Source organism: Nymphaea colorata, chromosome 9, assembly GCF_008831285.2.
Source record: "Nymphaea colorata isolate Beijing-Zhang1983 chromosome 9, ASM883128v2, whole genome shotgun sequence".
In the NCBI taxonomy this organism is placed as follows: domain Eukaryota; kingdom Viridiplantae; phylum Streptophyta; class Magnoliopsida; order Nymphaeales; family Nymphaeaceae; genus Nymphaea; species Nymphaea colorata.
Genome location: NC_045146.1, coordinates 14,125,897 through 14,140,172, shown reverse-complemented (window position 1 = coordinate 14,140,172; position 14,276 = coordinate 14,125,897). Strand labels below are relative to the sequence as shown.

The following is a 14,276-nucleotide window of genomic DNA, read 5'->3' as shown; positions in this document are numbered from 1 at the left end:
TTTGTAGTTTGATATGGAAATGGAAAAGCTCGTATTATATAAAGTTCCTGATATTTTCTTTTAATTGATGATGAAAGACCTGTTTCAGGCATCATATTCCTTTGTGTTAGTTCCTTGTTGTGATCCTAATTATACTTTGATTAGTTCATGTTGTTACACCAACAATGGTGTCTTTGGGTTTGTCTGAACTTTGCATGCAAGCTCTCCCAAATTCATCTGAATGAGAAATATGTCAGAGAGAGATATGTCAGAGAGAGAGAGAGAGAGAGAGGGAGAGAGAAAGTTTTATTTTCTTTTTTTTTTTTCAAATGGATCAAGTTTTTTGGTGAAGATGTAAAAGAAACAATGTACTGAAATGTTAAATCTTGTGAAATCCTGTCTATCACTTAGAAGAGGACTATCTAAGAATTGATTATTGTATCCTTGGAGAAGGGTGATGACACGTGTGGCTATTGGCTACTCTCAACTGAGCGCCGACCTAGTTTATAACCTGCCATACCTGCAGATGCCTTCTCAACCAATTATCTCTTTACATAAGAGCACAGAAAACCCATGTATGTATAGGTTTGAACATGTAAACTTCAAAAGCTGAACCTACCAAGAAAGACAGAACTCCTTTAGAGGCATCGTGCCCAACTTGATTCCTTTCCTGAAAAGCTCTCAAAAAGGATGTTCCACATGCAAATTCATGCTAAAGTAGCCCTGAGTAATCATGGTCTAGTTTTGATAATCTCAACAAATTAAGAAGCAGATTCCTCAATGAAAGAAAACCTTTGGACCAGAGGAACTCCATAAACTCCTTGCAGGTTCTTCTTTTGATCAATTGGAGAAGTTCAGCCCCACTGCCTTTTGCCTCTTCTGCATGACTGAGTGGGTGTCATCTTCATGTGATCTCATTCCCCCATGGATGCAGTTCTTCCTTATCAACATGAGCTAGCAGGTTCTTGTTAGAATGTGGGTGTTAATTTAACTACTTACTTGAAAGTGACTCTAGCTTAAGCTTTAATCATTCTTTGGGATGAATTTTTAACTATGAGCTTCGATGCCACACGGCTCTTACAACTCAGATCAGATGAAGTGACAAAAGAGTGGGCCTTTTTTCTTCTGTAAGTGCATTTTGGAATCGCCGCCATCGGCGTGGAGCCACCGTTGGTTGTGCTGGATAACATCAGCACTTTCAGGTGGGTTCCACCGCTTGCGCCGGCACTTTCATCGGGATCGACGCCGGCGCGAGGAAGAATCAGGCGCATTCTAGTCGCACAATTTTTACTGCTCCATTACCCAGGAAAAAGTTAACTTTTTATCAGAATTTTAACCATGCGGATGTGATCATGATCATGATTCACATTCTAGAAATAGACTTACGGATAAGTTCATTTAATTGGATGTGGCTGTAAAATTCTCCTGGCATCTAAAAACTTTACGTCACCAAGACTTTCAGCCCCCTCATTTGACATTGGCACCTGCTCCTTTACAGTGAAAAAGTTAACTTTTACCAGAATTTTAACCATGCGGATGTTATCATGATCATGTTCACATTCTAGAAATACACTTGCGGATAAGTTCCTTTGATTGGATGTTCATGTAAAATTCCTTTAGAATCGAAAAATTACATTACTAAGGTCTTCAGTCCCTTCAAATGACATTTCCACATTGATCAATAAAGTTTTAAGGCGCGCCTGATATCTTTTTTTTCTTCTTCTTCTTCAGGTAAAAATCGTCAAGCACATGGTTTGGATGACACTTTTGTGTAGCCCAGTTTTGAGAAAACTTGTTTTATGAAAACCAAGTTTTGTAAACTTGGTGTCTTTGTTGGTGGTACACTAAAAAACAGGTTTTTTTTTTGTTAATAACCCTAAGGGAGGTCAAGTTTTTCACTTGCTTCTACAAATCAGATTTTGTCAAAATTGGATCTTCTTCGAACCTAGTTTCGATAACACTCAAACACTTGAAAAACCAATTTTCGGGAACCTAGTTTTGGAGTGTCATTCAAACAACCCATTAAAATTTAAAAAGAAACTGGACGTCCTACATTATAACAAAAAATATACCATTATTTTTTTTTTAATGAACAAGTAGTAAACTACCCCTTAACCATGTTGCATGTATAAATCATTTTCTACCCATCATTAGCTTGATTGTTGTAGGCAACAATTTTGGGAATAAGCCCCTCCAAGGCAGAAATTTTCACTCAACAAGTCTCTCAACGGAAGTGTAGTTTACTCAAATCACAAACCAAAAACTGTGCACGGTTCATTTGATCCTGCATCAAATTATTCTCTAGCAACGAAAGAATTAGCACACTTTGAACGGTTTAATAAAACTAAAAGCATTTAATCTTCGAATCCCACTATTTCCCTTCCTAAAAAGTTGTATTCGTGCACATTGAAACTTCTCCTTGAAGAAGTGTGCGCTTGCATGTGGTGCATGTGACTCGTCTAACGCCATGGACCTACGAGCCTCTCTGCCCATTGTCTCTAGGGGTAGAGATAGGTGGGGGCTTCGTGGTTATACGCCCCACGGAACCTATTCTTCAAAGCTTAATTTAGTAGTTAAATTTAAGTGGATATGAGATCAATTATATAAAACAACTTCATGAAACTCGAGTCACTGCTTTATGGTCAATTATAAATTTCTTAACTATATGTTTAGTGCCCTATGAAAAACAAATTTTTTTGACTCTGCCCCAAATTATCTCTACTTAATAAACTTGGAATTTCAATGGCAACTGCACTCACAAAATCCACGAAGAAAGAATGATGACATCACTTGATTCAAGGTAAAAGTAAGGAGTTTGTCATAAACTAGTCTTTTCATGACCAGCTGCCAGCGAAAACTGGTTATATGTACAAGAAAACTTTTTCTTCGTTGAAGTGGCGCATGCAACTCATTCTCCTCCCTGGCGGGCGGCCTGTCCATATTGCCACCACCAGCTTTTTAAATCTCACCATTTTCAGATACAGATCGACGGATTAGGGAGCGACCAACCGTCGGCATCATTTGCTTCCGAGCTCGCTTGCCTCATCTTTTAAAGTTGAACATTGGAAACGATTTTGGCCCCTGGTTTTGTTTCACACCATCTTCGAATTCCTGCTTTGTTTAAAGGTCAAGTGGGCTTCACTGTTGTATCATTACAAATGTTGAACAACTCTTCACGCTTCTGTATTTAATTAATTTCATGGAGGAGGCCCATAAGCATTTGGGCACAGTGAAAAGGGTGGTCCTTCCTGGCCTCAATATGGATCTGCCATTGGTCCATGGTGCATTTCACGGCATGAATTGGTAATGATCTGCACTGTCCCGTGCATGAGATCAGTTTTTTTATGATCCCCAAGTGATTATCTAGTGATTGGTGTTTGACCACTCGAGCACTACTCGTTCAATCATAAAAAAGTGGTGTCGAGCCAAGTAGCAAAGCTATTTAATATGCATCCATCAAACACCCACGAGAGAGAGTTGAAAACAAAGCTTTTCCAACCAAAAAGAAGAGCAATGGATGTAAAATATACAACAAATCAGAAGTAAAAATGATGAGTAAAAGTAGAGATAAGATTAGGGCACCAAAAGGCCTTAACAATGGATATGACGTTTGCCTAAGATCAAAAAGTAAAGTTTGAAAATCATACGTTTGTCCTTTAGAGAAAACATTATTTCTCATCGTCCAGATATGCCACTAAAAAACCCTCCAAAGGAAACACCATTTTAATCAAACGGGGACACGTACATGACTCATTTGAAGGGAATGCTTATGCTTGGTCACAAGTGAGATAATGTTTTGTATTCCCAAGTGAGAATGAGAATCAAAGCTCACGCTTGCTCTTTTGGAAGGAACTGAAGATAATTAGTTTCGATATTTGTTTTTACAAACACAATACCTTTATATGATTCAAGGGTCACGGATCATTGCAGTTTACATTTTGTCATTGAGGTTTAACATCTCTCTCTCTATACATTTTTATTTTTTTCTCCAGTGCTTATACAGCATGTCGATTATTGAAGAGGTGGCACCAAAGGGTAAAATTTTCCACGTGGATGATGGCACTTGTAAGGAGTCCTTTGTTGGCCAAGTACTCCTATCCGTTGTTGCCGCCGGTGCCGCCACGTGTGATGGAAAGACGGCCGAAACTTAGCCTATGGTTATAGCTGTCTCGACTACACCTGCTGCGGCGGCCGCAACCATAGCGGCAGTAGCAGCAATACCAGAAAAAGATGAAGATGAAGATGAAGATGATGAAGAAACACCGTCCATTATGATGTTCCTAAGAAGAAACCTCCCAACAATGCTCATGCTCGGACCGACTACCCGGCGTTCCCAATCATCTCGTGACACCTGGCCGGAGCTTTCTACGGCTCCGGTAGCATCAAGGCGGTGTAGATTCCACCCATGGATGTCCCTAAGCATATGAATTTTCCTCAATTGGTTGTGTGTGAGCTTGCGCGTGTTGGCCTTGATCTGGTCAATAGCAACCTCTAGGAGTGCAGCCAAGGTCTGGGCATCAGCCCCACATGACTCGGCCCTTAGAAACTGGTCCAGCTCCGGCACGCCAATGGATTTCCTAAGGCCTAGTGTGTAGTCAGCCTTGGGCTGGAACACTCCCCTCACCTCCTCCACGAGCCCGGCCCGAACCATCCGGTCCACTCGGTCCGACACAAATTTGTGCAGGACCGGTAGGGACACGTCCACCCAAAGGAAGCAGCAGTCGTACTGCAGCCGGAAAAGAGACGTCTCATCACTGACTAGCGCCTTGATGTATGAGTTCGAGCCGCCGGCGACAATCGGCAGGCGGCCGCGTCGGATTATCCCGTCGATAGATGCCGAAGCAAGCGCCCGGAAGTTGGCGGCGGAGAACTCGGCCTCCGGGTCGACTCCGCCCAGCAGGTGGTGCGGCACGCCGCACTGCTCCTGGACGGTCATCTTGTTGGTCACCACGTCCAGGCCGTCGTACACTTGCATTTTGTCGGCATTGATCACTTCGGCATGGAACTTCTTTGCCAGGTCGACCGCCAGGCGCGACTTCCCTGTGCCGGTCGCTCCCATGACCACCACCACCTTGTCTTTCCGGTGACGGTGGTCGCCGGTTTCGACGGAGATGCCGTCTGTTTCCCTCACGACCACCGGAAGCTGTTGTAATCTACAACTGATGGCGCACAGTTTCATCGTTGATTGCCTGGGCAGGAAACGCAGACCACAAGGAAAGGAGAGAGCAGGGTGATCAGATTGAGAAGGCCACTGGTTGTGGAACCATGCACAATAATACAACCATGCAACCCAAATGCCTTTATATACACGTATAATCTTAGCAACTGCTAACTTTTTCACATATATATATGTACATATATAAATTCATGTAACATATGTAATATATATGTGTGAGGGTGAGGGAGAGAGATCCTTTTATCTTTAATTTTCATTTTCATTTTGTAAAAAGAAGACACATTTTTTTCATACACCAGACGCCGCACACGGATTTGGGAAGAGCATGATCTAAAGGCTAGTCTATAGATGTAATGGGATCGGAAAGTGCATCAGTTAGAAAAACAAAAAACGAAAACAGTCTTGAAGCGAATAGGTTTGGCAAATAATGAGCCTTCCTTTTAGAGATTGCTATATTGTATTGAATAAGCAAACTTATACTCGTGGCTCTTCCAATGACCTGATTAACTTAAAATCTGGGCATTTGCATGTGATCAAGTTCACACTGATACATATTAACGATCAAACACGATTCATTTTGGCATCTTAAATTGGTAGTTGGTTTTAGATCTCAGTCCCTTATCTCAGCGGAATGTTTGTCTCTACGTAATTCAGGATTGGATCAACTATGCACATGAGAATTTGGATTTAATCAAAAACTTCAAAATCCCCTACTTAATTACCACTAATGGATCAATTAAATGAATCACTGTCGATTTTGTCGGAAACAGACAATCGAAAAACTAAATCGAATCGATTTAAGTGGTTGACAATCGTTTGTCAAATCACAGGAAAACAAATTGAATTCAACTCCCTTTACACATACCAACAAAATCTCCTAATTATAAGATTGGAAACAATAGAAGAATTGACTTGCCTCTGCCACGAAGGACCCTTTTCTCTGCAACTTGCATGGTACCAACCCTCTTCGACATTCTCATATCCTATAGCCTTTCATTTATTTATTTTTTCAAGGTACTCTGACTCTTAGTTTATTTCATTTGGACTGCTTTCTCTGCCCATAATCATAATCATTTATAGTAAACGTTGCTGGATTCTTTTTCCTATTTCTGCTAAAGTTTATTAAATATTTGTGGTGCCTTAGTGGCCCCTAGCTGGGCTTCTAGTCATGGCTTTTCTGTGTTAAAAGGTTGAATTATGTGGCTTCATAGTCATAGATAACCTTCATTTCAGAAAAAAAAGAAAAAAGGTAAACAAGAAAAGGAAAAGGAGATCTTGAAGTGGCACACATGAAGACATATGTTACAACCTTTCTTTTAACAAACTTTAGAGAAAATTCAAATCTGAATCCTTTTGGGAGCAATAACATGGGAACTCCTTTCTTGTATCTTCTCGATTCTAAATTGCTTACATTTAGTTTTTACAAGTTAAGGTAACGACTCAGTTCAAAGTTGACCTCTATCCAGCCTGCTCTGGTAAATCTCAATCTCTCTTGTAGGCTGTAGCTGACTGAAAATATACATAGCTCCTCTAAATTAGAAAGCTTTTTAGAATCTCCTTTTCGCGTCGTTTTTACATACTTGGAATACAATTCACTCTCATTTATAAACTTGTGCATGTGCATATAGAAGCTGAGGTCCAAATATTGAACTTGGCTTTAATACCAACCATAAAAAGTCGGTCCAAAATGATGTATCTGCTATAATCTAGTGAACTTCAAGAAAAAAAAATAGTATAAGTTATGACAATTAACAGCAAATGTGAGACTATTCTCGAGCTCTTTCTCTCATGCTTGAATGTGATAAATGACACCCAGATGATAATTAACCACGACTACGGCGATTGCACTATGCTAACATATTTGTCCTAATAAAATTTAAGAGTTGCAAAAGAAACAAATTAGTCTCTAATTAATTTTAACATGAAGTCTTATTCTCGATCGACTACTGTGACAAACATTTCCTTAATTTCCTTTTTTTTTACTAATGAATACACTAAATGGTACTTTAGATAAGCTTGAGACTATTATGGTTTCCCTGCATTTGTATCGTTGCCACAAATAAAAACTTAAAGAACATCTTGACCATTTTCTACCAAGGAAATGATAGTTTTATTACTAGCTGAATCAATTTGTTGCATGAAATTATTTTATATTGTGCAATCATCTACATTAATATTACTAAAGCTTAAATGCATGTAAGCCTTTCTTTGCAAAGTTGGTTTCTGATCTTTTTTCCTTGTTTTGTATGCTTACATCTCTATGGGCTAATTTAAGAAGCGCAGATTAAGTTTAATATATATTCCTTCTGGTGGAATGTGGGTCACAGTACTTAGCAAGGGAATAATGAATTTCTTAAATTCAGCTTTTTCTCCTTAAGCATACTCAATCACTTTCAAGATATTAATTAATTAAATTATATCAACAGGGGATTTGATGCTTTGTTAGGTTCTTCGCCTTTAGATATTATACTACATTTTATTTAATACTTTTTTATTATTGAAAGCCTAGCACTCGTGGCTTTCACACTCATGATCAAAAGGAGCTCCACTCTTCTTCATTTGTCCGTATCCAATATCTTTTCCTTTATATATATATTAGCAAACACTCCTTTTAAACAATTATTTCTAATGATTGTTAACCAATAATGAGAATCAGAATGACTATAGCAAACATGTGACACTAAACCACTTAAATGGAGATATTATTATTTTTTTTCTTGAGGAAAAAGAGTTGCAAGATGGTGCAGAAAGAGATTCTGATGCCTTTTAGAAAAGAATTATTTTTTGTTTAATTTTTTAATCACCACTTATTTTACTTTAGGTTTTTTTTGGCATTATATTAGCTTCTAGGTCAAAATTGTGGTTATTTTCATCATAGTCATTCTACTGTAATCGTACTAGTTAATAGGTAGTATAATAAGAAGATTGAAAAGAATCGAAGCTAATTCAGTTGACCAACTCACGATTTTCAAACTTAATGGCATCAGAATTTCTTGAGTGGAATTCTTTTATTTCTTTATGAAATCCTGCACCTTTCGGTGTTATTGCAAAGGAATTTGAGTTTTTTTATTGATACTAAAATAACAATTCCTGTACTAAAAACAATTTTTTCAGTGCAGAATTCATATTAAATCATATGTTTAACTTATCTAGATCAGGAAACAGAATGGACATTTCCCGTCATATATTTTTATTTGAATCATCCAACTGGACCATTCGTCGCTAAGTGCTCTATGTAACCTTTTTAGGTGTTCAAAAGGAAGGAAAAGAAAAATGATTCTAATCATTGGAAATATGCGGTAGTTTATGTATGAAGTTTGAAGAATATTGAGAGAGGTCAAGTTTGTACCTTTTTATAAGAACCAAACTGAAAAAAACTTTGCCTTTGTGATGCAACTACATTTTTTTACCATTTTTACAAGAGAATATCAGCAAAATGTGTAAGCTTGGCAATGCATAAATTTTACAGTATGTTGATTAATTACCCATTTCGAGAAGTCAAGAATCTGATTCACATTTTTAAGTAAAATTTTTTCTTATAAAGAGCAACAAGGATGAACGTGGTCTAACATGTATAAAATCTTCTCAAAATGCCTAGCAAACACCCTTCAAATTCTTAATACACACTAGTTGTGAAACAATGGAAAAAGTTTTGCAGTTATAATAAGTTAGAGACGTCGAACCCTTTTTATATTAAGTTCAAAGGAATATTTTTTTTAATTGACTTCTCTTTGTAGAAAATTTACCCTCAACACGCCCATTTCAGCATTTTAAAGTTTTAACTTTTGAACTCTCTTTTTACTTCCCCCTTTTACTTTTTTGTGCCTTTACCAAATCTCTCTCTCTCTCTTTGAGGCCAAATGGATCGGTTATTGTTCCTTCCCCCCTACTATTCCCCCTTCTTCTTCCCTCTCTATCTTGTATATATTTGATATTATAATAACCTTCTGCTTTTAGGATGCCACAAATCAAGTGTAGATCATATCAGAATCTAAGAAAGGTTGATTTAGTCAAATGAACCAAATAGATCACATCCATATATTTGATCAAAGTAATCTAAAATATTGAGACTGTATGAGTACTGCACAAGCCTGTAGTTGAGACCCAACTTGTACAAGTTGTCTAAGGAATGAGCTTGTGATATATTGTCCATTCTTTTGAGATAGGTGGCTGACTAGGTCTCTGGCGCTTATACACCATTAAAATCATAATAATCATACTTATTATGTTAAATCTCTTCCAGGAATCTACCCTTCTTCAATTTCTCTTACTAAAATTTTTCTTCTTTGTGTAATGTATCATATTAATGACCATGGAGAACATTGTGCTGCCATTGAAACAAGAAAGTGAGTAATCACATTTAATAAAATGAAAAGCCAAATTTAAGTTGATCCACTTGACTATCAACAAAAATACATCATAAAAATACAAATACAAAACGGAAAAAATGATGAAGGTTATGAATTCATGCCAACAATGGGACGTCGTACTAAGTAGTCCCTGTGTTCAATGGCAGTGCCCGGATTTTCGAGGCAGATGAGTCACCAGCCTAAGTCTTGTGTGGGCAACCCATATAATTTTTGAGCGATTACGTTGTAATTTTAAATCTTCCAATGAAATTTTTAATGGCATAGTGTGGGCAGCTGCACACATCAGCCCCCATGTATCTCCGCCACTGCTTGTGTTAAGTAAGCTTGACAGGCAATAGAGCACTACAAGCCAAGAGCCATTGCTAAGTGATCATACACTGCTGTTTTATCTGCAACCAAATTTTGTCTGCCATTCTTGACTCCAAGTTAGTTTCACGAACTCCCACCATTTCACTCCACAATCTTTCTAAAAACCACCCATGCATGTATAGCTGCCAAAGAGCTCACACTTCCACATGTATAGTAACCTTATCTCATCATCTTATTGCATGAAACTGAACATGCTCATCTTTCTCTCCACTTGTTCAGTCCTCCTTCATGAAACATGTTTTCTGTCAAGTCACTACAGAGAGAGAGATGTCTCTTTTTGATTTCTGGAGAAGGAGAGATCTAGAGAGAGATATTTCTTTTCATGATTTCTAGAGAGATAGACAGATGTCTCTTCATGATTTCTAATCAATCTTGCAAGCATAAGTTGAAGGCGTGCGCAATGAGCACCAACTTCACTGCCTGTTTCGCCAACATTAGCAATTGGAATAGTTTACATCCAAGCAACCTAACTTATGGAAAATCCATGGGTAGATAGCTGCTTCTGTCTTCATGTCTTGATGAAATTGGTTTGCAGCTGCTAATCGAGTCTTCCGGCCTTTTCTCCAGTCATCCTTTTAGAATAGCGATTTCTAACTCTTTGGGAGAACCACCTTTTCTATTATGATTAATGAGAAATGCAAGATCATTTGTCGTCTCTTAAGCAGTTTTCTGTTAGATGAATGGAAAAAGAATCTTTTTAATTTAAGTAAAGCTTTTACAAATAGAAAAAGAAAAAAGATTCTTCATTGCAGTACTTTCAATTAAAAAATTGAAAGCATGATAAAGCTAGAAATTGGAACTTACTGATTTTCAATTCACCATGTAAGTAAAAACTCACGCTTCACTTGAGACAATATATCTTCAAACTTTAGGTGCTTTTTGCATTATCATCGAAGCTTTAATTGCTCTTTCGGAAACATACGTCTCCATTTGCAAGCTTTCTCTTCATGATCTCTAGCTTGTCCAAGCTCAGGTACCAAGTCTATTAGGCCTGCCTTTGATGTGTACTAGGTCCTCTCTCTCTCTCTCTCTCTCTCTATAACATGTAGTGGAATATATATATATATATATATACTTTTGATTGTGTGGGAGATCCACCTCCTCCGTTCTTAATGCCTCCTCCCGATGCACCGTTACATCATACTTTTAAAAGTGGCACTCTTTTTAGGTTTTGCAACGTGCAGCGAATCGTCTTCATTCTTAACAATGGGCGCACCAATTATCTTGTTTCCCTTTCAAATGCCGTCGTCTTCGCTCAATGCGATAATCATTTCATGATTTGCTGCTACAATGGCAGTTCACGCCTTCTTCTCCTTTCTCCGTCACATCCCACAGGAGCCATCGTCAGCCTCGCTCGCTCCATGATCGACCGGGAGCTTCTGCTTCCTCCCCTGATTCCATTGTGCGTAGCAGTAGCCATGTAGATTACTCCCACTTTCAAAAGATTAGTTAGTTGAAACGTTTTCAAGAAGCCATTTGAATATTTTAGCAATAACCAGTGGTGGATTCAAAAAAAAAACTTTTTAGAGGGAGCAACCTTTATAGATTTTCATATCTGAATGGATACTTAACTTCTTAACCTTTAAAGATTTTCGTATTCGAAGGGGTACTTACATACATAACAGTTCAAATATTTAAAACTATTAATTAAAAATAAAGAAACTTTGAGGGAGGGACTGGTAGCCCATATGTGACTCCGCCTCTGGCGATAACGAAACGACGATCTGTTCATGAGGGTTCGTTAAGAGATCGGAATGATCGAACAACAGCTAATGAATTTTATTATTCATATATACATATATATATACATAGATGAACAAGTTTAAAGAAAGTATGTACATATATATACATAGACCAACAAATTTAGGTCAAATGAATTTAAGTAATTAAAGACATAATTCTGTCATTTTTCAGATTGAATGGCGTTGTCATAAGTTAGGGATAAAAAATATAACATTTTAAGAAAACAAAAAGAAAGCCATATAAGATTAGTAATGATAGGGTGCTGTTTATCTTCATAAATAATATGCTTCACCCAATCTTATAGTTATAAAGTACATATATTTTTTAGTATAAGACAAGTTTTAGACTTTAGGTCGTATAACTCTAGCATGAATATACGTACCTTAGTACCTTGAAAAGTTAATGTCTCACAAGTAAGTCATAAATATATATGAAACCTCATTTCAACCAGACGTATCAAGTTGAATTTATATTTAAGTTATGATTGAAATGGTACAGCTTGATCTAGTTATTGTATTCAAAGTATGTGGATATAAATCAGCTTTTTATGAGCTATAACTATCAATCGTGCATATATAAGGTTCCTACAAAATCTAATATATATGTACACTGAATTTTTTCTTAGCATATAGCATATCCGTGTGTTTGTTTTTTGGAATATAAATGAACTAAAACTAACATTCTTATAACATGAGTGAAGGTTTTGGACCAGAGTTTTCCAGCGTCTCCCCAAGTGAGCATCTAATATGGTTTATCAATGCAATCTTCAGCAGGGTTTAGTATTAATAAGGGCAATGGTAACGTCAGGCACTCATTTTGACAGTACTCGTAAGTAAAACTCCGAGCTCATATCAAGCAAATTAGAAATGTGAGACTTTGGGATTAGGTGTTCTTCTAAATGAAAATTTCTCTTAAAAGATATAATGAAAATGTCTTTCACTATTCTCGCACCAAAGCATGAAAAAATTTATTATATGTGTTATCATATTAATGGTGTCTAGAGTCCAGTGAAGGAGCCAAAATTTTTTGGCTGATAATAAACAGCAAAGAAAAGGTAACTTTTGATTACAAGCATATTCAAAAGTTGCAGGCTTTTAACATGTCTCAGTTATCTTATATGTTCAACAAATAACTTCTATCGGAACATCTAAAACCATGCTTTTCATCATAAACATGTAAAAAAATAAGCACCTTAACATGCTTATACATTATATTGGGGAATTTGATGAACCAACACTCGGAAATTATGGATTATCTCTAGCGGAAATGGAAAAGACAAAATGCCACAATATAATTTAGTCACAACACAAACTTTAAAATGATAAGATGAATAATCAGGCCCTACTTCACAAACTACTTGACTAATTAACCAATTTTCATGTCAAAGACTTTACTGTTAACGATAGGATGAATCACTATGGTCTGCCACTTGTTGGAACTTGGAAAGAAAAACTAAAAGACTTGCTATCTTCTGCCAATCAAGATACCATCGAAATTTTCAACTAATGTCTTGTTAAGCTTAGAAGCCAAAACACATGAAGGCTGGTAAACACTTCAAAAGATAAACATAGGACATCAAGAGTTAGAAATTCATTGTATTAAAACCGAATATCAAGTACGTAGTGAACTTATTTAAATGGATTGGATAACTGCAGACTCAGAATTTGTGAAAGATAAAGTTCAACATGGCACCATTTTCTTTTACGATACCTGAATTCATTCAAACACCTAGTTCCAAAGCACAGGAATGCTTGAAAAACGAACCATTCAACATGGAAGCACCACATCATCAGTGAAACATTCAACGCCATGCTGAATTTTTCAGACAAAGAAGGAATATTACATCATAACTTAGTAATAATATTTTGATGACCCAATATGATAGGTCATATGTAGGTCATGAGCAACCTGATAATCCATGCTATGCACCCATAAACTGCTGCAACCTACACCCATCATCCCCTTCCTCTTCTTTGTGATGTAGCGTGCTATTATATGTAAGAGCAATTACAAACTTAAACTAACCTAAGCATATTATATATACATATATATATGTCTGTTCTTTTCTTTCTCCTTATCTCTTTCTGTTATTTCTCTTATTTGCAAGACACTCTTTCCCGTCATATGTAGCACAACCGGACAGCAAAGTGGCTCACACTTAACAGGTTCGGGATTTGAATCTCATGGTCATTATCACACTTTGGAGTGTTACTCATCTGAACTATAAATGGTGTCAATCATGGCAGTCAAGTTGAAAGATGTCCTACATAAGCTCCGAAACAAGCCAGAATCTTGGAGACATAAGGTGTATGTTCTTGAGGGTTTTATATGCAAGGTGGTGTCTAGCAAAGTGTTGTTTCAAAAGCTTACATCATATATTGGAGATAATGAACATATAACTGCTGTTGATATCCAAGGATTGAGAAAATTAGAACAATACTGCAGATTGAAGAAAAATGAAAAGGCTCACGCATTCGGTTGATTTTACAAACCTTTTGTCAACATGCAGCATGTTACCATCTCGGCCATGTATTTCCTATGCTTAAAAGCGTTTTACAAGCTTTCTGATCTCATGTTTGTCTGCAGGAGCTCAAAGTTGGAAGCTCACTTCTGCGGTTAATTATCACATTTACGTAAGA

General features: G+C 37.1%; 1 protein-coding gene across 1 annotated transcript; it reads right to left on the bottom strand.

Moving 5' to 3' along the window:
- Positions 1–3,835: 3,835 nt before the first annotated feature.
- LOC116261136 (adenylate isopentenyltransferase 5, chloroplastic-like) lies at positions 3,836–6,087 on the bottom strand. The gene has a single exon (XM_031639765.2). It carries the CDS (start codon positions 5,156–5,158, stop codon positions 4,127–4,129), a length of 1,032 nt encoding a protein of 343 aa, XP_031495625.1. The 5' UTR covers positions 5,159–6,087; the 3' UTR covers positions 3,836–4,126.
- Positions 6,088–14,276: the final 8,189 nt, after the last annotated feature.

Excerpts from the sequence above, each read along its gene's own strand:
- LOC116261136 (XM_031639765.2), bottom strand. The coding sequence starts at position 5,158 with ATGAAACTGTGCGCCATCAGTTGTAGATTACAACAGCTTCCGGTGGTC.